The following is a 25,248-nucleotide window of genomic DNA, read 5'->3' on the forward strand; positions in this document are numbered from 1 at the left end:
GCTGTGCTGCAGGAAGTGGGGGCTCAGTAGGGGGCTCTCCCCTGGAGCTCTGCGCTGCGAGGGAGGTGCTGTGCTGCAGGAAGTGGGGGCTCAGTAGGGGGTGCTGTGCTGCTGGAGTGAGGGCTCAGTAGTGGGCTCTCCCCTGGAGCTCTGCGCTGCGGGGGAGGTGCTGTGCCACAGGAAATGGGGGCTCAGTAGGGGGCACTCTCCCCTGGAGCTCTGCGCTGCGGGGGAGGTGCTGTGCTGCAGGAAGTGGGGGCTCAGTAGGGGGCGCTGTGCTGCAGGAAGTGGGGGCTCAGTAGGGGGCTCTCCCCTGGATCTCTGCGCTGCGGGGGAGGTGCTGTGCTGCAAGAAGCGGGGGCTCAGTAGGGGGCGCTATGCTGCTGGAGTGGGGGCTCAGTAGGGGGCTCTCCCCTAGAGCTCTGCGAGTGCCAGGCTGAGCCGGGGTCTTTCCTGCAGCATCCAGGCCTGCCCGGATGTAAAGTACGGGAAACGGATCCACGTGCTGCCCATTGACGACACCATCGTTGGCCTTACCGGAAACCTCTTTGATGTGTACCTGAAGCCCTACTTCCTGGAGGCCTATCGGCCTGTGCACAAAGGTGCGCCGGGGTCAGGGGGAGCCCTGAGAGCGACTCCCCCTTCCTGGGACGATGGTGTGGGGGGAAGCGCAGGGCTGGCTGTCTTGTCTCTGTTAGGGGAGGCACCCAGCCTGGAGCGAGTTGGGTAGGGCTGTGGCCCAACAGGGGGTGCTCCCACCAGGTGTGGGTTGGACTCCCCCGTTCTCCCAGCTGGCTTGGGAACAATGTTCTCTTCCCCACCAGGTGACATCTTCCTGGTGCGCGGCGGGATGCGGGCCGTGGAGTTCAAGGTGGTGGAGGTGGATCCGAGCCCCCACTGCATCGTGGCCCCCGACACCGTCATCCACTGCGAGGGGGAGCCCATCAAGAGAGAGGTGGGTGCAGCTCCTGTGCTCTTCTGCAGGTACCCCAGAGGCTGTTGGATCCTGGGAGCAGGTCCTATGGTGCTGGATCTGAGGAGGGGAGAGAGCAGGGCCCATGGTCCTGGATCTAGGTGGGGGGCAGGGCCCATGGTGCTGGATCCTGGGGGAGCAGGGTGGGTTGGGGCTGGGTCCCAGCGGGGTGGGGGCAGTGTGACTGTCTGTGGGGATCAGAGTCTGGTCCCAGAGCAGGAGGGAGTGGGTGCTGGTCTCACTGTGGCTGCCAGGGTTTTGGAGGGCCAGCTTGACTGCATCGTGACCGTGACTGTCACCCGCGCAGGACGAGGAGGAGAGCCTGAACGACGTGGGCTACGACGACATCGGGGGCTGCCGGAAGCAGATGGCTCAGATCAAGGAGATGGTGGAGCTGCCCCTGCGCCACCCAGGGCTCTTCAAAGCCATCGGCGTCAAGGTACTGTGAGCCCGGCAGGGCAGGGTCACCTCATCCAAACCCACAGCCGAGCAGATCTCATTGCTAGGTCATCCCTGCATAAACAGCCCTGCGCGCCTCCCCAGAGGCAGCTGCATCTCTGTGCTGGGCAAGGGATCCCTGTATAATCAGCCCCCGCACTCCACCCTTGGAGCTGCTCCCACCCTTAAAGCAATGGGGTCAGGCTCTCTGCAGACTCAGGCAGCGGCGCTGTCCCTGTTACACGCTCTGTCACATTTTTTATCATTTCCTCCCAACCATGAGGGCTGGCAACACACTTCTTAGTGGAAGCTGAAATCCTGAAGTTGTCCAGGACCCTATTTGCGGGGTCCCCTGACACAGTCCTCAGTCTGGCCTGGGATTTCCACAGAGCCATCTGGAGGGCCCTCTCCCTCTGCACCCCAGGACAGGACCATTTCATCCTCGATTAACACCGCAGTCACCTCCCCCCAGCGCCCCTCCTGATGGGACACTGGATCTGGGGGCGTCCGCCCTGCACATCACACATCTGCCCGGGGAGACTGCGTTAGGCACTTTTCGCGTCAGGTGCCTCTTGCCAACCGGGTCTGTTCTCTCCTCAGCCGCCCCGAGGCATCCTGCTGTATGGCCCCCCTGGCACCGGGAAAACGCTGGTGGCCCGAGCTGTGGCCAACGAAACAGGAGCCTTCTTCTTCCTCATCAATGGTGAGAGACGCCAAGCAGGAAGGGGGCAAGGGATGGGGAGCCCGTCCGTCTGTCCCCACACTTCTGGCCATCCTTCCATGTGTCCGTCCATCTGCACATATCTGTCTGTCCCTACGCACTCCCCTCTCTCTCATCTCTGGCATTTCTCATGCACCTCTCACTGTGATCTCCAGCTGCCTTCCCTTTGGGCGGCCCATTCCCCCTCCTGGTCCTCTGCTAGGAGTGGACTGGGTGCCCTCCGGTTTTCCTTCGCCCTGACGCTCTCCCATACTGGTGTGGTGATGCTGCCTGGTGCAGAGCTGGGCAGCTGGCACAGAGGCCCCATTGTGCCTTGGGGTTTTCATGGCTTCCTGACCCCTTGCTGGGGATTCCCTTCTGCCCTGAAGCATGCGAGTGGCTAGCCCCTGCCATGGCCCTGGAGGCTGTCATCACTCCCGGCACCACCTCAGCTGCATCTCAGTGCCAGGCAAGGGATCCTTTTATAAAGAGCCCCTGTTCCCTCCCAGGTCCGGAGATCATGAGCAAGCTGGCGGGCGAGTCAGAGAGCAACCTGCGCAAAGCCTTTGAGGAGGCCGAGAAGAACGCACCGGCCATCATCTTCATCGATGAGCTGGACGCCATTGCCCCCAAGAGGGAGAAGGTGAGATGGGGTGGGGGATCCCAGTATAAACAGCCCCCGTGCCCCACCCCAGAGGCAGCTGCATCTCAGCACTGGGTGAAGGATCGTATATGGACAATCTAACCCATCAGGGTTAAAGTTGATGGAGAAATAGTCGATGTTATTGTCATGGATCCACGGGCCCGGTGCTCTTGCACGGCTCTGGGACAGGCCCTGGGAAGACTCTTTCAGTCCGTCAGCCCCCTTAGGATCACACTTTCTCACTGGGGTCAGCCCCTCGGCTTCCCCACCTCCTGGGACCAAACCTCCGAGCCATCAGCATCCCGAGATCACGCCATGAGCTCCCCATGACGAGTCCACCTGGATTGGACCCCTGGGGGAGACTTACACCCCCAAAGGAGCAATGCAACCCCGGTTTCCTGACTCTGGAATGACTCTCAGCCAGCACTGCATAACTGCAGGGTTTATTAGGGAACACAGCTTAGAAAGTCTTTAGTTAACATGAGAATGGAAAGTTACAGCAAAGTCCATTTGGGTTGGGACCCAGGCCAGAGTCCTCTTGACTCCTCTGTAGTCCCATCCAGAAACTTATCCTGCTTCCAGCAGCCCTCACTTACCCACCTCACTTGGCCCCTCCTCCATCCTTTGTCCTTGTTCCCAAACATGGTCACCTGGCTTCCTTCTTAGCCCCTTGTTCTCCTGCTGGTCCAACCTGGCTGGCTTCCTGCGGAGGGCGGGTCATCCATGGTTATTAGTCGCTAGGTACCAAATGTCCGGGCAGTTGGAGTGAACATTGTTTTCTGGGACCATCCGTGGGCCTGGGGCCAGCTGCAGACAGCCAGGCGTCAGTCACACCTGCATCTCTGGGTCTCTGCAACCTTTTTCCCTGACCTAGTTATCTGTATAGATCGTGGGGGAAACTGAGGCACACACAAGACTCATCTAAAATATTATGAAAAATTCCTACTCTGTCACAGTAATACTTAAGTCGGGCTTTTGATACAGTCCCACATGGCATTCTCATATGCAAAGTAGGGAAATGTTGTCTAGATAAAAATACTATAAGGTGGGTGCACAACTGTTTCCAAGAGTACTTATCAATGGTTCGCTGTCAGACTGGGAGGGCGTGTCTAGTGGGTCCCACAGGGGTCAGTCCTGGGCCCAGTTCTAGTCAATATTCTCATTAATGAATTGGGTAACGGAGTGCAGAGTGTGCTGATAAAACTTGCGTCTGACGCCAGGCTGAGAGGGGCTGCTAGCTCTTTGGAGGCCAGGATTGGAATTCGAAACGACTGTGACATATTGGAGAATTGGCCTGAAATCAAGAAGATGAAATTCAGTAAAGACAAGTGCAAAGTACTTCACTCAGGAAGGGAAAATCGAATGCACAACCAGAAAACAGGGAATACCTGGCTAGGCAGGCGAAGTGCTGGAAAGGAGCTGGGGTTATAGCGGATCACAAATCGAATATGAGTCAACAGTGTGATGCAGCTGTGAAAAAGGCTGATCTCATTCTGGGGTGTATTAACAGGAGTGTCGTATGTATGATGTGGGAGGTGACTGTCCCACTCTGCTTGGCACTGGGGAGGCCTCAGCTGGAGTCCAGTGTCCAGTTCGGGGGGCCTCGCTTTAGGGAAGATGTGGACATGTTGGAGAGAGGCCAGAGGAGAGCCACAAACATGATCAAAGGTTCAAAGCTGGGCATGTTTAGCCTGAGAAAAGACGACTGAGGGGGACCTGAGAACAGTCTTCAAATATGCTAAGGGCTGTTACAGAGAGGACGGGGATCAGTTGTTCTCCATGTCCCCGGGGGGTAGGACAAGAGGCAATGGGGCTTAATCTGCAGCAGGGAGATTTCGGTTGGATATTAGGCAAAACTTTCTAACTCCAAGGGGAGTTCAGCTCTGGAACAGGTGACCAAGGGCGGTTGTGGAATCCCCATTATTGGAGGTTTGTAAGGACAGGTTGGACCAACCCCTGTCAGGGACAGGCTGGGGTTATGGGGGCTGGACCTGGTGACCTCTTGAGGCCCCTTCCTGTCCAACATCTCTAGGATTCTGTGATAATTGATAATAAAGAGGGGCTGTGTCGCGGCTGTTGGAGGCCCCAGGACACACACGTGCGCACACACACACACCTGGCCCTGGCTGGCTGGTTTTTCTCGCTGTCTTTCTCTGGTGCCAGCTGCCCTGATTTCCTGCTTTGGCTGGGCAAGGGGGGTTGGTATGGGATGGAGCGAGCCCACTCCTGGCAGGGGTTAGGGCCTATGGGATTTTACAGCGCCAGATCCTCCTGCTCCATCTAGGATGTGAGGCCAACGGCTCCCAATCGGAGTGGGAAGAGCAGGGAGTCCTCAGGGACATCCTCAGTCTGGCACCAGGGAGCACCGTCCCCTGTGCCCTGTCCCCATACACCCCCCAGCCAGGCACCAGGGGGTGCTGTGCTGCTGGGAAATCCATGTGTCCATGGCTCAGCCTGGCCCAGAACAGCACAGAAGTTCCCAGGGGCCCTGGTCACTGGTGCTGTGAGTCTCCCCGTTCTCAGCTCATCCCCTCCTCCCCGTTGCAGACACATGGCGAGGTAGAGCGCAGGATCGTGTCCCAGCTGCTGACGCTCATGGACGGCCTGAAGCAGCGCTCCCATGTCATCGTCATGGCTGCCACCAACCGGCCCAACAGCGTCGACCCCGCCCTGCGCAGGTTTGGTAGGTGCCCAGGTGTGGGGCTGCATCGGGACCCCACCCAGGACCCTCACTCTAGTGGGCAAGTAAATCCTGGACTGAAAGTCCTGGCTTCCCATCTTCCCTGTGCTGCTGCAGTAGCTGGGGATAGAACCCAAGAGTCCTGGCTCCCAGCCCCTGCTCTGGTTGCTAGCCCCCAGCCCCCGCTCCTGGGGCATGGTGGTTCCACGCAAGGTGTATGTTTGCGAGGGGCTGGGCTGAGACCCCACCCCTCCTCCTTCCCCAGGGCGCTTTGACCGTGAGATTGACATCGGGATCCCTGACTCAGTTGGGCGGCTGGAGATCCTGCAGATCCACACCAAGAACATGAAGCTGGCCGAGGACGTGGATCTGGAGCGGGTGAGAGGGTTGGGCTGGATGAGGTAGGGGGAGGGAGAGCTGGAGGGCTGTGTACATGGATGTGGGGGTGGGGACAGGTGTGGGAGTGCAGGAGTCTATAGATGGGGGGAGGGTCATGTGTGCTTGGGTAGAGGGTGTGGCAGGGGAGCTGTGACCCCTTCCCTGTGCCTGGCTGGCCCCTCCCCATAGCTCCATCCCCAGCTAGTTCCTCCTCCCTGTGGTCCCATCCCCTGGCTGGCCCCTCCCCAGAGCCCACTGCTCTGTGCCCCCGTTCCCTGGCTGCCCCCTCCTTGTGCCCCCATTCCCTGACTGCCCCCGTGGCCTTGTTCCCTGACCTGCCCCATTCCTTGGCTATCCCCCCTTCCCCTGGGTGACCCCGTTCCCTGGCTGCCCCCCACATCCTCATGGCCCCGTTCCCTGGCTGCCCCCCGTGGCCCCATTCACTGACGTTCCCCATTCCTTGGCTATTCCCCCTTCCCCCGGGTGGCCCCATTCCCTGGCTCCCCCCTTCCCCTCGTGGCCCCATTCCCTGGCTCCTCCCCCGTGGCCCCGTGTCAGGCGCCCTGTGGCTGCAGGTGGCCAGGGAGACGCACGGGCACGTGGGCGCGGACCTGGCGGCGCTGTGCTCCGAGGCCGCGCTCCAGGCCATCCGCAAGAAGATGAACATCATCGACCTGGAGGACGACACCATCGACGCCGACATCCTCAACGCCATGGCCGTCACCATGGACGACTTCCAGGTAACCTGGCGACCCCTCCCCAGGGCCCCACCCCTCCTCTCCAGCCCGAGGCCACACCCCTCATGCTCTTCCCCTCCTGCCCCCCCGCACAGTGGGCTCTCAGCCAGAGCAACCCGTCAGCGCTGCGGGAGACGGTGGTGGAGGTGCCCCAGGTCTGCTGGGAAGACATCGGGGGACTGCAGGAGGTGAAGCGAGAGCTGCAGGAGCTGGTGCAGGTGAGTGGGGGCTGCACTCGCTTTGCCCAGGCTAAGCAGGGATCCTCCCACTTGGGGTTTGGATGGGACTCTCCCTACTCAATGCCAGCCCCTATGCCCCACTACGGGGCGCTGTGCTGCAGGGGTGGGGTGGGGGGCTCAGGAGGCGGCGCTGTGCTGCAGGGGGCGGAGTAGGGGGTCAGGAGGGGGTGCTGTGCTGCAGGGGTTGGGGTGGGGGGCTCAGCAGGCAGCGCTGTGCTGTAGGGGGTGGGGTGTGGGGGTCAGCAGGGGGCACCTCCATGGTGCAGTGAAGGGAGGGAGCAGTGCTGGCTTTCTAGGCCCCCCCATCCCTGACCCCCGGCTGTCCCCCACCCAGTTCCCGGTAGAGTACCCGGACAAGTTCCTGAAGTTTGGCATGACGCCGTCACGGGGTGTTCTCTTCTACGGGCCGCCAGGCTGCGGCAAGACCCTGCTGGCCAAGGCCATTGCCAACGAGTGCCAGGCCAACTTCGTCTCCATCAAGGGCCCTGAGCTGCTCACCATGTGGTTCGGGGAGTCCGAGGCCAACGTGCGCGACGTCTTTGACAAGGTCCGTGGGGTGCCGCCTTGGTGTTCCCCCTCCCCCCACCTGCCTAGCCAGCCTCGAGGTCCCCCAACCATTCAGCCGGGCCTTGGGGTCTCTCCCCCACCTGCCTGGCTGGGCCTCGGGGTGCTGGGGGATGGAGGGGGCCTCTCTACTGCTCCAACCGTGAACCCTGGCTGCAGGGTCTGTGTCATCCCCTCAGCCTGCTGTGCTCACCAGTTGTGGGGGTGATGCCTGCACAGCCAGAGGGGTGCAGGTTTCGGGGGATTCCTGCTAATCGAGGGAGGGGAGCTGCATGGTGCCCCAGCCTGACCCAGCAGCAGGGGAGCCCTTGTCATAGCACTGCTGTCGCCAGCGAGTACCCCCAACCCAGCCCCGGGGTTCCCACCTTCCCAGTGCATTCTGCCCCCCACCAGGTGCCCCCCATCAGGCCCACCCCACCCTCTCTCCCCACTCAGGGGCTCCCTGCACACCCTGTTCTCTTCCCCCTTGGGGGCTCCCCCCCATTCCCCACCCTCTCCCCCTGCACCCTAGGCTCGCCAGGCCGCCCCCTGCATCCTGTTCTTCGATGAGCTGGACTCCATTGCCAAGGCGCGGGGCGGCGGCGCGGGGGACGGTGGGGGGGCGGCGGACCGCGTCATCAACCAGATCCTCACCGAGATGGACGGCATGACCAACAAGAAAACGGTCTTCATCATCGGGGCCACCAACAGGTGAGGCCCCGCCCTTCCCTCCCCAGGACACCCTGCTCCCCAGGCCCAGCCCAAGGGTGCGGTGTCTTAGCTAGCGGCTGCTGGGACCAGGTCAAGCCCCTCTGTGCCGTCCTGCTGTGTGCTCCTGCACCGAGGGAGACCTGGCCATGGGGAGGGGGGTGAGGAGCCCTCCCCCCATCTATATGAGCTTGGAGAGGCACCCTGTAGGCAGGAGTGGGGCGAGGTCCCTGAGAGGAAGGGGGCAGGGTCCGTGGGGTTGGGGAGGCTTCCTTGGGGTGGACAGGATCTCTGGAGGCAGGAGATGGGCAGGGCCCTTCGGGGCAGGGGGTGAGCAGGCTCTGTGGGGTGGGGGAGGTTCCTGGGGGCAGGGCAAGCTCCATGGGGTGAAGGAGGGACCCCTGTGGGGATGGTCCTGTGGGGAGGGGGTGAGCAGGCTCTGTGGGTGGAGGAGGTTCAGTGTGGGGGTGAGCGGCTCTGTGGGGGGGAGCATATTCAGTGTGGATAGGGAGGGTCCATTGTGGGGGACGGGGTTCCTGGGGTTTGGCTCCTTTTCTTCGCAGTCCAGTTTTCCTGGAGAAGCTTTGCACAGCCCTAGTCCCCGTGCTCCCCAGGGCTGCTCCAGGCCAAGGGAGGCCAGTGGCGGGGGTGGGTGTATGTGGGAGCTGCCTTCTCTCTGAAGCACCGCAGGATGCCCTGGGTGGGTGCTGGCAGGGCTGAGGCTGTCTCTCCTTGTCACCTCCCCCAATCCTTAGGCCAGACATCGACCCAGCCATCCTGCGCCCCGGCGGCTGGACCAGCTCATCTACATCCCACTGCCTGACGACACCTCGCGCGCGGCGATCCTGGTGCCAACCTGCGCAAGTCGCTTGTGGCCCGGGTGAGTGAGCATGCCCGCCCGCCGTGCATTCCCCCAGGCCTCGCTGCACCTCCTCCACAGCCACACGGCTCACTGGTCTTGAACAGCCGCAGCTTTGCCAACTCTCAGCATTGGATCCTGAGACTTACGATCGTTTGTTCCTAAATCCCCAGCTCCGGACTCATGGGAGTACAGGGGATCTCGGCTTTCACATTCACAAAGAAATGATTTTTCTTGCTCTTGTGGCTGCAGAGAGGAGCTGGAAAATGTGAGCCAGGAGGCAAAGGAAAGAGACCCAGCTTGCATTGCTCAGTTTTTAAATCTCGTGATTTTTAGGTTTGTCTCATAGATCATAGAATATCAGGGTTGGAAGGGACCTCCGGAGGTCATCTAGTCCAACCCCTGCTCAAAGCAGGACCAATTTCCAGCTAAATCATCCCAGCCAGGGCTTTGTCAAGCCTGACCTTAAACCTCTAACAAGAAGAAGATTCCACACCTCCTAGGTAACCCATTCCAGTGCTTCACCACCCTCCTAGTGAAAAGTGTTTCCTAATATCCAACCTAGACTGCAATTTGAGACCATTACTCCTTGTTCTGTCATCTGATACCACTGAGAACAGTCTAGATCCTCCTCTTTGGAACCCCCTTCAGTAGTTGAAAGCAGCTATCAAATGCCCCCTCACTCTTCTCTTCTGCAGACTAAACAATCCCAGTTCCTCAGCCTCTCCTCATAAGTCATGTGCTCCAGCCCCTAATCATTTTTGTTGCCCTCTGCTGGCTCGTTCCAATTTTTCCACATCCTTGTGTAGTTGTTGGGGCCCAAAACTGGACACAGTACTCCAGATGAGGCCTCACCAATGTCGAACAGAGGGGAATGATCACATCCCTTGATCTGCTGGCAATGCCCCTACTCATACAGTCTACAATGCCATTAGCCTTCTTGGCAACAAGGGCACACTGCTGACTCATATCCAGCTTCTCGTCCACTGTAACCCCTAGGTCCTTTTCTGCAGAACTGCTGCCTAGCCACTCGGACCCTAGTCTGTAGCAGTGCATGGGATTCTTCCGTCCTAAGCGCAGGACTCTGCACTTGTCCTTGCTGAATCTCATCAGATTTATTTTGGCCCAATCCTCTAACTTGTCTAGGTCCCTCTGTATCCTATCCCTACCCTCCAGCATATCTACCACTCCTCCCAGTTTGGTATCATCTGCAAACTTGCTGAGGGTGCAGTCCACGCCGTCCTCCAGATCATTAATGAAGATACTGAACAAAACCAACCCTTGGGGCACTCCGCTGATACCTGCTGCCAAGTAGACTTGGAGCTACTGACCACTGCCTGTTGAGCCCGACGATCTAGCCAGCTTTCTATCCACCTTATAGTCCATTCATCCAGCCCATACTTCTTTAACTTGCTAGCAAGAACACTGTGGGAGACCGTATCAAAAGCTTTGCTAAAGTCAAGGAATGACACGTCCACTGCTTTCCCCTCATCCACAGACCCAGTTATCTCCTCACAGAAGGCAATTAGGTTAGTCAGGCATGACTTGCCCTTGGTGAATCCATGCTGGCTGTTCCTGATCACTTTCCTCTCGTCTAAGTGCTTCATAATTGATTCCTTGACGACCTGCTCCATGATTTTTTCAGGGACTGAGGTGAGGCTGACTGGCCCATCTTCCCTGTTAAAGATGGGCACTACATTAGTTATCCGGGACCTCCCCTGATCGCCATGAGTTTTCAAAGATAATGGCCAATGGCTCTGCAGTCACATCCGCCAACTCCTTTAGCACCCTTGGAATCAGTGCATCGGGCCCCATGGACTTGTGCTCGTCCAGCTCTCCTAAATAGACCTGAACCACTTCTTTCTCCACAGGGGGCCGGTCACCTCCCACCCATACTGTGCTGCCCAGTGCAGCAGTCTGGGAGCTGACCTTGTTTGTGAAGACAGAGGCAAAAAAAGCATTGAGTATATTAGCTTTTTCCACATCCTCTGTCGCTACTCATTCAGTAAGGGGCCCACACTGTCTCTCTTCCCTCCCGCACTCAGGATGTGGACCTGAACTACCTGGCCAAGATCACCCATGGGTTCTCGGGTGCTGACCTCACTGAGATCTGCCAGCGCGCCTGCAAGCTCGCCATCCGCGAGGCCATCGAGACGGAGATCAAGATGGAGCGGGAACGCCAGAGCCACCCAGATGCCGTCATGGTATGGGGGCGACCCCACGGGGCATGGGGGCATATCCACCCTGCTGCAAGGCGCTGGGGGGCTTGAACCCCCAGCTCCCTAAGAGGTGGGGCAGCAGCAGTGCCTGAGCTACCCACTCGCTGGGGGATCCCCGGAGCCTTGGCTCCTGCCCCCTGGGGCACCCCCAGCGGGCCAGTGAGAGGGGAGCCGGCCAATCGCATGAACTTTGTTTGCTGTGGGAGGCCCAGACCTGGGTTGGCTGATCAGGGCCAGACTGAGTGTGACTACATTGTTCCCACCACCCTGGGCAGGATGACGACTATGACCCGGTGCCCGAGATCCGGCGGGATCACTTCGAAGAGGCCATGCGCTTTGCCCGCCGCTCCGTCAGCGACAATGACATCCGCAAGTACGAGATGTTCGCCCAGACGCTGCAGCAGAGCCGCGGCTTTGGCAACTTCAGGTAGGGGGCAGGTCCCCCAGCGTCGTTCTCGGCCCCCTGGGATCCCCTTAGCCCTCCCCTCGGCCCCCTGGGATCCCCCTAGCCCTGCCCTCGGCCCCCTGCGATCCCCTCAGCTCCCTCAGATCCCCCCAGCCCTGGCTTTGGCCCCCTGGGATCCCCCTAGCTCTGCCCTCGGCCCCCTGGGATCCCCTTGGCTCCCTCAGATCCCCCCAGCCCTGCCCTCGGCCCCCTGGGATCCCCCTAGCTCTGCCCTCGGCCCCCTGGGATCCCCTTGGCTCCCTCAGATCCCCCCAGCCCTGCCCTCGGCCCCCTGGGATCCCCTCGGCCCCCAGCCCTGCCCTCGGCCCCCTGGAGTCCCTCGGCCCCCAGCCCTGCCCTCAGCCCCCTGGGATCCCCTCAGCTCCATCCTTGGCCCTCTGGGATTTCCCCCAGCCCTGTCCTCATCTCAAATCTGTCCCACCCCCAGCCTGACTCCCACCCTCCCCAGGACTACCCCAGCTTCAGTCTCAGCCCTTTGGCCTAGCTGTCACCCTGAGCCTCTGAATCCTCTGCCTGGTCTCCCCTTGCCCCAGTAGGCCCCCCTCCCCCCCGGTGTCACACTCAACCCTGGGAAGAACAGCCCTCCCGTGGCCAGCACAAGGGGACCCCAGGACTGCTGGCTGCACTGGATGACACCTCCACCTGCCTGTGACAAGGGCGGGGTTCCGTTCCCCCCATCACACTGAGCCAGCCCTGCTCTCTCCCCACAGGTTCCCGGCTGGGAAGCAGAGCGGGGACGGAGGGACTGATCGTGCAGGTGGCTCCCGGCAAGGCGACAACGGCCGGGGCGGCCTCTTCCAAGAGGAGGGGGACGATGACCTCTACAACTGATGGGTGGGATCACTGGCCCCACCCCCTATGCCAAAGCATCAGCTCCGCCCCTTGTGCCAGACAGCCCCGCCCTTTGCACCAGGGCATCTTGTACCGAAGCCTCGGCTCTCCCCCTTGCACCAGAAAGCTCTGCCTTCCCAACCAGACAGGTCCACCCCCTGCCTCAAAGAGCTCCGCCTTTGCAACCGGAAAGCCCCGCCCCTCGCTCCAGAGAGCTCCGCCTTTGCAAGCAGAAAGCCCCGCCCCTTGCTCCAGAGAGCTGTCTTTGCAACCAGAAAGCCCGCCCCTCACTCTTGAGAGCTCCGCCTTTCCAACGGGAAAGCCCCTCCCCCCCTTGCACCAGGGAGCTCTTCCCAAGCAGGCAGCCCTGCTCCCGTGCCAGCTGTGATTCCCCGCATGCCCCAGTTGCTCTTGGTTGTGTTCTTTTGTGTGGTAACAAACCCAGGTCTCCCAGCCCCCACCCCAGACCACAGGACCCCGGCGTCCTGTGGAGTCCCGTGAGTGTGGAGAAAGACCCCACCTCTGTGTCCCTCACAGCAGCCTCCCGCTCGGGATTACAGCTCTGCCCAGCCATGTGGCTCCTCCTGCCGGCAGCCGCCCCCAGGCCTGGGCTTATCCTGCAGGCTGTGATGCTGAGTGTGCCAGCCCCCAGGGAGAGACGCCCCCCCTCCCCCAGCCAGGTTGGTACTGTCTTAGCGCCAGCTTTGTTGTTCTGCCTTTCAGCTCCGTGGCCCGGGAATGTGGGGAGCGAAGAGCACGACTCCCCCTGAGTCCCACCCCTGAATCGGGGGGGAAGCAAGAGGATCTGGACCCTGGGTTGCCCTGGCACCTGGGCACCATCCTGCCTCTGAGGGCACCCAGACCCCACCCAGCACCTCACCCCCCTCCCCAGAGCTGGTGACATGCGCAAAGGCCGAAGGGCCCTAGTTTGGGGCGAGAGGCTGTGGGATGTCCCAAATCCTCCCCCTGCAGGAGCCAGCCGCATGCTTGTGCCCATCGCGATCTGTAAGGGCTGGACACTAGTAAAGATCTGGAGTGTGGGGGCTGTGTCAGCTGGGGGCTCTGCCTGAGTCAGGCGCCGTGACGGAGCGGGTCCCACACGCAGGAAAAGGGTGGGGACAAGGAATGGGACATGGGCCCTTTCCCCTCTAGGGGGCACCGGCTCTGATCCAGCCCCACAGCAGGGGACTGGCTGGCTCAGAGGGGTGGGGAATGGGACATGGGGCCTTTCCGCTCTGGGGGCACCAGCTATGATCCAGCCCCACGGCAGGGGGACTGGCTGGCTCAGAGGGGTGGGAAATGGGACATGGGGCCTTTCTCCTCCAGGGGGCACTGGCTCTGATCCTGCCCCAGGGCAGGGGACTGGCTGGCTCAGAGGGGTGGGAAATGGGGCCTTTCTCCTCTAGGGGCCACTGGCTCTTATCCAGCCCCACGACAGGGGACTGGCTGGCTCGGGGGCGGCGCAGGGGCAGCCGCAGGGATAGTGGCCAAGCATTGGAGCCATCTGCTGAGCTGGTTGGAAGCTGCAGCGTGGGCTGAGTTTGCTGGGCCTCAGCCCAGTTCCCACTAGCTCTGCAGGGTGGCGGTGGAGTTGGGGCTCCCCTAGGATGGGGGCCCCTCTCTGGCAGGGGTGGGGGCAGGGATTCAGGCTGCGAGCTGTGAATGGGGGAGACAGGGACTCGCAGACAAATCAAACCCCAGGCACCAGAACGATCGGTAAAAGCTCTTTAATGTACAGAGTCCCTAGCGCTTCACTGGGCGTGGCCCCATGGCATGCTAGGAAATAAACGTCCAGCTTGGGGCCAGCATCCCCCTGCCCCAGCTTTCCCTGTGGCCATTGGGGGCTCACTCCTGACCCCTCTCCAGCCCCCCCCCCCCATGTCCTGGAGCTCTGCAGATGTTGACTGGCCCCAGGCAAGGTGTAGGGGAGTGGAGTGGAGCTGGGGGGCTGGTGGCAGAATGGGGGTGGGGTGGGGGGCATCTCCCCAACCATCCTGGGAATGGCACCAGCCCCTTGGGGAAGGGAGCAGAGCCCCTCCCAAGTACCTTTACCTCCACCCCCACATCCAATGGGGGCTTATTCCCAACCTGCCCCCCCCTCAAATATTTGCCACTCCAGCTCAGCCTGGGGGCAGGGGGCACAGCTGGGGCCCGTGAACAGGGAGGGTGGCCTGCAAGGGGGAAACTGTCCCCTGGATCGAGAACACTATACACAGCCGCAGCCACCTCTGGGTGGGGGCGTGCGGGGGCTCTTTATACAGGAAGCCCTTGCCCAGCACTGGGATATAGTCACCTCTGGGATGGGGCACAGCAGTTTTCTAACAGCTGCATCCCAACACTGCCCATGCCAGGCCAGGAAGTGAAGGCAAATCCCCTCCAGGGGGCTAAGGGAGGCAGAATGGATTCGGCCAGGGCAGCAGGTGGGCCCTGCAAGACTGGTGCCATTGCCACCTTTCATTGTGCCTCAGTTTCCCCAAATGTTAAGCCTGTTTCAATATGCTGCTTCCCCAGAGAGACCCAGGCCCTGAGCTCCCCTAAAGCCACGGTTTGCTCAGAACCCGTGTCCTGATGCGCAGGCTGAGGATGTAACCACTAGACCCTGCTACCTCTCAAGTGAGGCCCTCTTAGCACAAGCCACCCTGCACCACCACTCCTGCATTTCACTATGGCATTGTGCCCCTGCCATGCCCACACACCCTGTTTCCAAGGTGCCTCCTGCTTTGAGCCAGCAGCAGGCTCGGCCCCTGCAGTGCCATTGCTGCAGGCAGGGAAGCAGGATTAAGACAGCCCCCCTCCCCAATTCCATTTGCATCTGGCTCAGCTCCTGCCACATCTGCAGTGGGGAGGGCCCCCAGGTGGGTGGGGCGCCATTGTCCGACCTGGTGGTATCCAACGTGCTCCCGAGCGTGTCTCCAGCAGGCACTTGTGCCAAGGCCCTGTCAGGGGCACAGGGGCTGGGGGTAGCCACCCTGTCTTGTCCGGCCGGGCCCTTACGAGCGGGCAACCATGCTGCGTTCGGAGCTCTGGAAGGAGCTGACCTCCCAGCGCTCAAAGCGGCTGCCCTTGCTGGGGGGCTGGCGGCACAGCACCCCGTACAGCTTGCGCAGCACAGCCCGGCGCAGTAGGATGTACACCCAGGGGTCCAGGATCTGGTTCCAGGAGGCCAGGCGCACGCCCAGGAACAGCAGGCGCTGGTAGTGCAGCGTGTCGGCCTTGTCGCCCACCGCCAGCACCACGAAGATCTGCAGGGGAGGCAGGGAGGGGCATGGCGGTGAGGGGGGCGCCCAGGGGCTTGGGTGGGGCTTGACTCTAGCCCCTTGCCCCTTCTCTGGCCCTAAATCTCTGGGACTGACCCCTCAATCTGAGCCCCCCCCCAACAGCCTCATCCCCTGCCAAACTGAGCCCCCCAACAGCCTGCTCCCCCACCCCCAACCTGAATCCCCCAAACAACCCTTCTCTCCCAACCTGAACCCCCAACCCATCCCCCTCCCAACCTGAGCCCCCCCAACAGCCCAATCCCCCTTCCAGCCTGACTCTCCCAACAGCCCCCTCCCAACCTGACCCACCTTCAACCTAATCCACCCACCCCAGCCAGTGTGGGGGGACCCAGCAATATATACAGCGGGAGCAAAGTGCAGTTACCAGCCACACGGGGGCGCTGCTGTATCAGCCTAGCGCCCCGCTCCCCCCCGCGGAATCCGCTGGGCAGATACACCTGCCCTCGCCTCCAACCTCCTCCGAGGTCAGGGTCCGGGGGCTGCAGGGGGTAATCCTCCCCCCGGGGGGCGGGGAGTCAGGATGGTGCCGACTGGGGCTCCTGCATCACCTGGGCTCCCCACCACCACCCGGCCAGCATCAGCCTTTTCCAGGGCAGTCCCCACGGGGAGAGGGGCTGAGGGTAAACCCGGCACCCAAGGGGAACCCCCTGCCCCCCCAGAGAATCCCCCAAATCCTGCACCCACTGTAGCTCCCAGTGAACTCCCTGCACTCACAGGGAACCCCCATCACCCTTGGGAACCCCCAAACCCTGCACCTGTGGAAAACCCCTGCCCCCCAGGGAAACCCAAAACCCGGCACCCATGGGGAACCCCCTCAGTGTATCTTGTCCCTGCAGAGAGAACCCCCAACCCTACACCCATTTTGAGCCCTCTCTGCACCCTGACCCCCTCCAGGGAGCCCCCCCAAAGTCTGCACTTATGGGGAATTCCCCCACTTCACTCTGACCTGCCAGGGAACACCCCCAAGCCCTGCACCCATGGAGAACACTCACACACTGCACCCTGTCCCCACAGAGAGACCCCTAACGCTGCACTCACGGGAAACCCCCCTTCATCCTGACCCCCAAGGAGCCACCCTGTACCCTGTGCCCATGGGGAACCCCCTTGCACCCTGACCCCCAGGGAAACCCCTCCAACTCTGCACCCATGGGGAATCCCCTAGCACCCTGACCCGTAAGGAAACCCCTCCAACCCTGCACTCCTGGGGTGACCTTCCCACTGCATCCGTGGCACTGGGGGGACCTCCACCCTACCCTCTCACTCACCAGGATAGGGCTCCAGCAGATGCAGGAGACGACCATGATGCCCACCAGCTGCACCACCATCTCGATGTCGTGGGCCTTGGTGCGCCGCTGTCCGCATTTGTGCTGGGCCCGCAGCCGCGCCCGCACCAGGCTGAGCCCGCTCAGGGTGTTGCAGACCAGGGCGACCAGCAGGGAGGCCAGGCCCAGCAGGGAGAAGAGCAAAGCAAAGGTCACCTCGTACCAGGTCTCCGCCGGCTGCACCTTGATGAAGCACCAGGTGCACGACTGCTGGATGGTGTAGCTGCCGAAGCTGAAGATGGGCAGCAGGGCAATACCCAGGGCTGAGGCCCAGAGCCCCAGCAGGGTGAGTTTGGTACGGACAGAGGTGACCAGCCAGGCATGGAGCAGCGGGCGCGTCACCCCCACGCAGCGCTCCACTGCCATGACGCAGCCCAGGAAGAGTGGGCACAGGCCAAAGAAGACCATGCAGGCACCGAAGAACTGGCACATGGCGCCGGTGCTGTCCATGGCGTCCCATTTCTGCCGGGTGGCGTAGAGCCGCAGCACGAAGGCACCCGGGATGACGTGCCCGGCGAAGTCTGTGATGACCAGGCTGCTGGCAAAGAGCAGGAAGGTGGCCTTGGAGCGGCGCCGGAAGCGCGAGTAGGACTGCACCAGGATGGCCAGGGCCACCATGTTGGAGACAGCACCCAGCGTCATGGAGAAGATGGGCATGGCTGGTGAGGGCAGGGGCTGCTTCAGTGGCTCCACCCGGCAGCCCGAGGAGTTCCCCGGCAGCAAACCACTGACAGGCATGGGGAGGGGTGCCCCGGGGCTGCTGCCCCCCCTCAGCAGGGAGACGTTGGGCGGGTGGCAGGTGAACATCTTCTCAGCAGAGTCTGCAGCTGGCACCAGCCATGGACATCTGGTGGAGGGGAGAGAGATGGGCATCAGGGGAGAGCCACTGCCACTGGGCCCTGGCAATGCCCCCCCACACTAGGGGCTGAGCCACACAGTCCCCCCACCGCCACCCCACACTGAGAGAGGTGCCCTCTGCTGGTTCCAGAGGGAGCTGTGGGCTCTCAGTTACACCCCCACCCCCGGCCTCCTGGGGTGGACGCAGCAGTTTGGAGCTGGGGGGAAGCAATGGGGTAATCGGGGCACGTTTCCCAGCTCTGTGAGGGTCCCCCAACTTTCAGGACATTTGAACCCAGGGCAGTCAGGGCAGCGCTGCTGGAGCCCAGGGTACCCCTGCAGATTGGCACCAAGGAGCAGGACTGGCCCCTCCTGCCACCTGCCCTCCCCTGAGCCCGGGAACGACCCCCTCGAGGAGCCCCGTTTGACCCCACGGGAGACACCCCCTGGCACTGGGACGCTGGGCTAGACAGAGCCCGCGGGTGACTCTTGGGGGAGCAGAGAGAGGAGAACCCAGGAGTCCTGACTCCCAGAAACCCCCCTTCCCTCGATCTAGACCCCTCCCCCCGAGCTGGGGAATGAACCCAGGGGTCCTGGCACCCAGACCCCATCTTCCCCGTGCAAAGAGCAGACGGCGCTCAGCACCGGCCCCAGTCGGGACGGGGTGGGGACAGGTTCTCTTTCATTCAAACCCCCCCCCCCATCAGTCCCTCCATTCCGGGGCCAGGAGCCCGGACCCCCAGCCCCCCACCCTCCCGAGAAAGGCCCTGCCCGCGCCCCCTTACCCCACTCCCGCACCCCACGCCCAAGCGTCGATCGCTCCCCGAAAGACACTGCGCGTCGCCCCGCGCCCCGTCTCGCTCTGCGAACGGGACAGAGACCTGAGCCGCCAGGCGAAAGGATCGACCTCCGTCGGGGCCCGCCAGCACCGCCCCTCCGATAGGCGATCCAAGCCCCGGTCCCGACCGCCGCTCCTCGCGCGCGAACGCTCTCCCCCGCCGTTGAGCCATGACCGCAACGCCGACTCCGAGCGCCCCCCTCGCCGCCCTCTGCCGCGGCGCGGGAGCAGGCGCCGCCAGGGGGCGTCCCCACCCCCGTGCCCAGCTCAGCGCACGGGCTCCCGCCCCCACCTCCCAGGTAGGGCCAGGGGTGACCCCTGCTGCCAAGCGGCGGGTGCTGGGCTGGACGGGATGCCCTGTACCGGGCGCTGGAGCCAGCTGGGACCCTCTGGCTTGTTCCATGTTCCCGGCGCACACCACCCTGTGTATGGGAAGTGTCCCCCTGACCCTGCCTAAGGGGTGTGTCCTGTGTCACCCTGCCCATGCCACCCTGCCCCTGCCTGCAGAGTGTGTCCCCAATGGCACTCTGCCCCCTTGCACCCTGTCTTGGGCATAACCCCCATTTCACCCTGCCCCATGGCACCCTGCCCTTGCCATGTCTCCTATGGCACCCTTCCCCATGCCACAATCCCTGTGCCATCCTGCCTAAGGCATATCTCCTATGGCACCTTGTCCCATGCCATCCTGTCCCTGCCTATGGTGTGTGTCCTGTGCCACTCTGCCCAGGTCATGTCCCCTATGGCACCCTGCCCCATGCCACTGGAACCTGTCTGGTGCCCATTCTGCCCCAATCCATGGAGGGTCATAGCAGGCACACTGTATGCAGCGTGCTACCCACAGGGGCTGTGGACTCTGCAAGGGTGGAGGGATAGATACCAGGGCAGATGGGCCCCTTGGGCTGATGGAACTGAGCTCACTGGCCCACAGACACAGGGAGGCGACACATTCCTGCCCAGGGGGGGCTAGGTGGGCACACTGAGGTGCAGCGAGGGGAAAGGACTTGCCCACGGGCAGTCAGGAACAGAACCCAGGTGTCCTGAGTCTCAGTGCTCTATCCCCTAGGCAACACTGTCTTTCAATCCAGGCTGAGATGGACCATTGCTCTGCTCTGGCTGGAGTCTCCGGCCTCACCCATCCCCTGGGTGTCAGGACTGCTTGGAGTTTGGCCACTCTGGAGCTTAGTGCCTGAAGCCACATGAGTCGAAGGCCTGTTCCCCATGGGGCACTGCAGCCATTAGATGCCAAGGACAGGACAGTGCCTGGGGCCAGCAAAGTGGCCCAGCAGCTCCTGCTGTGTCATTACACCAGGCGGGTTACAAAACACTGCATAGATGCTGTGCCCCAGGGGAAAGTCACCCAACGGCCCAGCCCAGTCACCCAACGGCCTGGCACTCCTCTACCCAGAACCAGAAATAGAACCTAGGAGTCCTGTGTCCCAGCCCCCTGCTTTAACCAGTAGCCCCCACTCCTCTTCTGGGGCTGGGGATAGAACCTGAGTCCTGAGTCCCAGCCCCGCCTGCTTTAACCAGCAGCCCCCACTCCCCTCACAGGGCTGGGGATAGAACCCAGGAGTCCTTGTTCCCAGCCCCTCTTTAAAGAGCCCCAAGACCTTTCAGCTGACTGACCTCTAGGCCAGGGAGGGAAGGAGACTCTGCATGAGGCCTGTGGGTGGCATCAGTCCCTGCCAGTCACTGTTTGTCCCCAGCCCAGTGAGATCTGAGCAGCTCCAGCCCAGACAAGTCCCTGGGCGCTGGCAGGTCCTGGTGCCTCAGAGCTGGAGAATTGACACCACCAGGGGCTGTCATGGCCCCAAGCTCTCATCGCTGCCTGGGAAAAGTCCAGTGACTCCCCCGGCCTGCTGGGTCCAGGCACCCCCAGGCACTGACCTGGAGAGGCCCCTGCTGCAGGAAACCGCCCGAGAGCAACATGGTGACTGTCAACAGGCCCAACCCAGCCCCACCGCCCCAGCATAGCTCCAGCCTATGCCCAGCCCCACCACCCCAGCATATCTCCAGCCCCACAGCCCCGGCATATCTCCGACCCTATGCCCAGCCCCTCCGCCCCGGCATATCTCCGACCCTCCGCCCAGCCCCACCGCCCCAGCATATCTCCAGCCCTATGCCCAGCCCCTCCGCCCCAGCATATCTCCAGCCCTACGCCCAGCCCCTCTGTCCCGGCATATCTCCAGCCCTACGCCCAGCCCCACCGCCCCAGCATATCTCCAGCCCTATGCCCAGCCCCTCCGCCCCAGCATATCTCCAGCCCTACGCCCAGCCCCTCTGTCCCGGCATATCTCCAGCCCTACGCCCAGCCCCACCGCCCCAGCATATCTCCAGCCCTACGCCCAGCCCCACCTCCCTGGCATATCTCCGGCCCTCCGCCCAGCCCTTCCACCCCGGCATATCTCCAGCCCTACGCCCAGCCCCACCGCCCCAGCATATCTCCGGCTCTATGCCCAGCCCCACTGCCCCAGCATATCTCCAGCCCTACACCCAGCCCCACAGCCCCGGCATACCTCCAGCCCTACGCCCAACCCCACAGCCCTGGCATACCTCCGACCCTATGTCCAGCCCCTCCACCCCGGCATATCTCCGGCCCTACGCCCAGCCCCACTGCCCTGGCACAGCCCAGGACCCAGCACACACCAAGAGTTCTACCAGATCTTGACAATATCTTAGCAAAGCACAGGAAAGAGACAGACAAAGGTTTAAGGTGACAGATCCAGCAATAGCTGGGTGGGGGGTAAGGAGCTAGATGGGGCTGGCTTGGGATGGGATTAGAGGGGGCTGGCTGGGGATGGGGACAGACAGGGCTGACTGGGGTTGGGGAGCCCTAGATGGCTGGCTAGGGACATGGACAGGTGGGGCTGTCTTGGGAGGGGCTAGAGGGGGCTGGCTGGGGACAGGGATAGATGGGGCTGGCTGAGGATGAGGATAGACGGTGCTGGCTGGGGATGGCAACAGGCGGGTTTGGCTGGGGATGGGACTAGGCGGTTGGCTGGAGACGGGGACAGATGGGTCTAGCTAGGGATGGGGACAGACTGGGCTGGCTGTGGATGGGTTAGATGGGGCTGGCAGGAGATGGAGTTAGATGGGGCTGGCTGTGGACAGGGACAGATGGGGCTGGCTGGGGACGGGGACCAATGGGGCTGGCTGGGGACAGAGTTAGATGGGGCTGGCTGAGGAACAGAACCGACAGGGCTGGCTGAGGACAAGGATAAATGGGGTTAGCTGGGGACGGAGATAGATGAGGTTATCTGGGGACAGGGATAGATGGGCTGGCTGGGATCGAGAATAGACCAGGCTGGCTGGGGTTTGGGACAGACGGGGCTGGATGGGGACAAATGGGGCTGGCAGGGAATGGGGTTAGACAGCGCTGGCTGAGGACAGGGATGGGAATAGATGGCGCTGGCTGAGGATGGGGACACACGGGGCTGGCTGGGGACGGGGACAGACCAGGCTGGCTGGGGATGGGGACGGGGACAGATGGGGTTAGCTGGAGACGAGGATAGACTGGGCTGGCTGGGGATGGGGACAGATGGGGCTGGCTGGGGTCAGGGACAGAGCGGGCCAGCTAGCTGTGAATGGGGCTAGTGTGCGGGGCCATGAACAGCAGCCAGTCGCTCTGATGACCAGCCCCCAGCAGGGTCTCCCATCCCCTGGCCACCCCTTCCCCTGGTGCCCGGCATGGCAGCAGCTGGGACTCAGAGCAGGGGCAGGACCTTAGGGGACAGCGGGGACCAGTGCCATGCTGGCAGCAATGTGAATCCTGCCCCAGCAGGGCCCTGTTCCTGGCAGGGCAGGTGCCCATCTCCGTCCCCGATGCCCATGTGCTGAGCAGGTGCTGGGGTTAGGGCACAACCCTAGGTAAGCGAGTGCCGGCTCTGGGCAGGCCTGGTGCCCACACCATCCTTAAGCCTCCGCCCCAACTTACCTTTGGCCATGCGCATTGTGGGAAAATCCAGGCTGCTCTCCCGTCATGCAGCAGCAGGAGGCGAGAAGCACTGGAAGGGGGAGCAGTGCATTCTGGGATGGAGAGCCCTTAGGACTTGGGGGTGGATGCCAGCTACACTAGCCAATGTGCAGACCCTGGTTAAGCCCCTGGAGGGCAAGGCTGAGCCCAGCACCTGGCAGGGGGATGCCTGGTAGCTGGGATACCACGGCTCCTTACGGGTTATCAGCCTCACATGGTTCCTGGGCTGAGGGGGCCATGGCGCTGTGAAGTGCTGGGTACATAAGGATCCAGGAATGGGCCCATCTAACCCGGTATCCTGCCTCCAACAGGGCCAGCTTCAATAGCCCCTATGTGTGCCATGGGGGATTGACTTGCTGCCCTCCCTGACCCCAGTCAAGGCTTTGGGGGCTTGTCCTTCGTGTTGGGTGATGGGAAGGAGGGGTGCCAGGGACAGCCGGGGGAGGGCAGGGCTGCCTGGGTGGGGGCAAGAGGGGCAATTTGCCTTGGGCCCTGCAGGGGCCCCCATGAGAGTTTTTTGGGGCCACTGGAGCAGGGTCCTTCACTCATTCCAGGGGCCCTGGAAAACTCTCGCAGGGCCCAGGCCCCCGCAGCTTCTTCTGCTCCAGGTCGTCATTGGCAATTCGGCAGCAGGTCCCGGAGAGGAAGGATCCCCCACTGCCGAAGTGCCCTGAAGACCCGCAGTGGGGGGGGGTCCTTCCAGCACTTCGGCGGTGGGTCCCGGGGCGAGTCTTCGGCAGCAATTAGGCAGCGAAGGGTCCTTCTGCCCTGGGACCCACCGCCAAAGAGCCCAGGCCCCCTGAATCCTCTGGACGGCCCTGGGGGAGGGACCCTGAGGGGGAGGTGGGGAAGGAGGAGTTACAGGGGAGGGAGGGAGGCAGGGGACTACGGGGGCAGGGAGGGGAGGGGTAGGGAGGAGGTCATGGGGGAGATGGGGGGAGGTAACAGATCCCCCCATGCTCCCCAACAGGTCTGTGGAAAACCACTGAGCACCCAGGAATCAAGTCCCATAGGGCCTGAGCACAGCCAGGTCTGTGTGTGGGTGGTGGGGTGGGATGGTTCCTGGCATTGCTGGGTGAGCCAGGGACACTGGGTGGGATGGGCCAGGCTGGGGCAAAGCAGGCAGGGGAGAAGGGGTGGCTGATAGTGGAGGTGGGTGGAATCAGGACCTGGGGGGACCCCAGTGTCCCTGGTTCCCAGCCCGGGCCCAGAGCTGCAGCCCAGCACCATGACCCCTCCCATGCTGCAGGGAGGGCTTGCACCAGCCTGGCCCTGGCCAGCAGGGGGCGCTGTGGGGTGTGTGGCAGGAGCCTCTTGGACCTGTCCAGCTGTTGCCACACATGGGCGACTTTGCGGCAGGCCCTGCTGCACCCAGGATCCAGCTGGCGGCGTTTCCCGGCAGAACCACCCCACATGGCACCCATTAGCGCTAATGGTTGCAGGCCGCGGTAATGCAGTGATAATGGAGCTGCGGTTGCTGGCTCCGGAGCTGCATTCGCAGCAGCCATGAGCTCATGCAGGGCCTGCTGGTTGGGGGATCTGCCCTGGGCTGTACCCATGCCAGGACCCAGCCTCCCATGCAGGTCCTTTCACACATAGCCTATTGGCATGAACAGATCACTCAGCCTCCTGCACTTGGGGGGACATGCTGGGGAGCAGGGCGCACAGGCTAGGACAGTGGGGGCGCATGGACCAGAGGCACATACGGCAAGGCTGGGGGTTGCATGGGCAGGGCTGGGGGGCGAATGGGGCAGAGTGGGGGAGCACATGGGCCTGGGCTGGGGTGGTGCATGGCGTGGGGAGGGGCAGGGCCACATGGGCAAGGGTGGAGGGCACGCACGGGCCAAGGCAGCGAGGGAGGGGGCATGGGGCTCACCTGGCCTGGGACTGGAATGTGCAGCTCACAACTCCAGGCAGTGCCCGTCTGCCAGGTGCTGAAGCCGAGTGCCTGGATCCCGCACAGCTGGGGGTGCAGGGAGGAGTCCACGGCCAGGACCCGCTGGCGGGGGGTGGGGTGTGTGGCGGGGGCGGCTGCCAAACACGTGGCAGTTGCAGGCCAAATGGGAGCTGGGTTCTCCTGCTTCTCAGCAATGTTTAGGGAAGGGGAAATGTACCAGCCAGGGACCTGTCCTGCCTGGGGCGCGGGGGAGGTTTGAGCCAACTTGAGTCAGGCCAGCAGACTCAGGGGACAGAAGGTCAGAGAATAGAAGAGGCAGACCAGGATTGAGGGGCACCAGCAGAGCCGGGGGGCAGGACTGGACTAGCAGAGGGCTGGGGGTCGGGATTGAGGGGCACTGGCAGAGTTGGGGGGATGGGGGGGCTTGGCAGGGCTAGCAGGAGGCTGCGGGTTGGGATTGAGGCACTGCCAGAGCTGGGGGGGAGGGGGGCAAGCCGGACTGCTGCAGGGAGCGGGGACGTTGTGGGACTCAGTGGAGAGGGGGAGGGGGAGGGGGCGGGGCTAGCAGGGGGCTGGGAGTCAGAATTGAGGGGTACCGGCAGACCTGGGGGGGAAGGAGGGACTTTCTCTCTGTCAGGCTGCCCGGCCCATTCCCACTGAGGTGGGGGCTGGAATGTGTGAATGAGTCA

At 62.5% G+C, this 25,248-nt stretch overlaps 2 protein-coding genes across 2 annotated transcripts; one reads left to right on the forward strand and one right to left on the reverse strand.

Annotated features, from left to right (window-relative positions):
- The first annotated feature begins 521 nt into the window (after nucleotides 1-521).
- Nucleotides 522-13,454, forward strand: LOC116825398 (transitional endoplasmic reticulum ATPase-like). The gene is given in 17 exon segments (XM_032781384.2): nucleotides 522-602; nucleotides 825-955; nucleotides 1,281-1,412; nucleotides 2,012-2,114; nucleotides 2,621-2,754; nucleotides 5,302-5,437; nucleotides 5,700-5,812; nucleotides 6,388-6,552; nucleotides 6,645-6,767; nucleotides 7,123-7,335; nucleotides 7,864-8,042; nucleotides 8,795-8,826; nucleotides 8,829-8,885; nucleotides 8,888-8,919; nucleotides 10,944-11,102; nucleotides 11,393-11,544; nucleotides 12,294-13,454. Coding segments are annotated over 16 exon segments (1,956 nt in total). The 5' UTR covers nucleotides 522-602; nucleotides 825-850; the 3' UTR covers nucleotides 12,415-13,454.
- Nucleotides 13,455-14,125: 671 nt separating this feature from the next.
- PTGER1 (prostaglandin E receptor 1) lies at nucleotides 14,126-17,867 on the reverse strand. The gene is made up of 2 exons (XM_032781408.2): nucleotides 16,958-17,867; nucleotides 14,126-15,656 (listed from the first exon to the last, which is right to left on the reverse strand). The coding sequence occupies exons 1-2, from the start codon at nucleotides 17,819-17,821 to the stop codon at nucleotides 15,405-15,407; spliced, it is 1,116 nt and encodes a 371-aa protein (XP_032637299.1). The 5' UTR covers nucleotides 17,822-17,867; the 3' UTR covers nucleotides 14,126-15,404.
- Nucleotides 17,868-25,248: the final 7,381 nt, after the last annotated feature.

The sequence above is a fragment of the Chelonoidis abingdonii genome, chromosome 26 (genome assembly GCF_003597395.2).
Source record: "Chelonoidis abingdonii isolate Lonesome George chromosome 26, CheloAbing_2.0, whole genome shotgun sequence".
In the NCBI taxonomy this organism is placed as follows: Eukaryota; Metazoa; Chordata; order Testudines; family Testudinidae; genus Chelonoidis; species Chelonoidis abingdonii.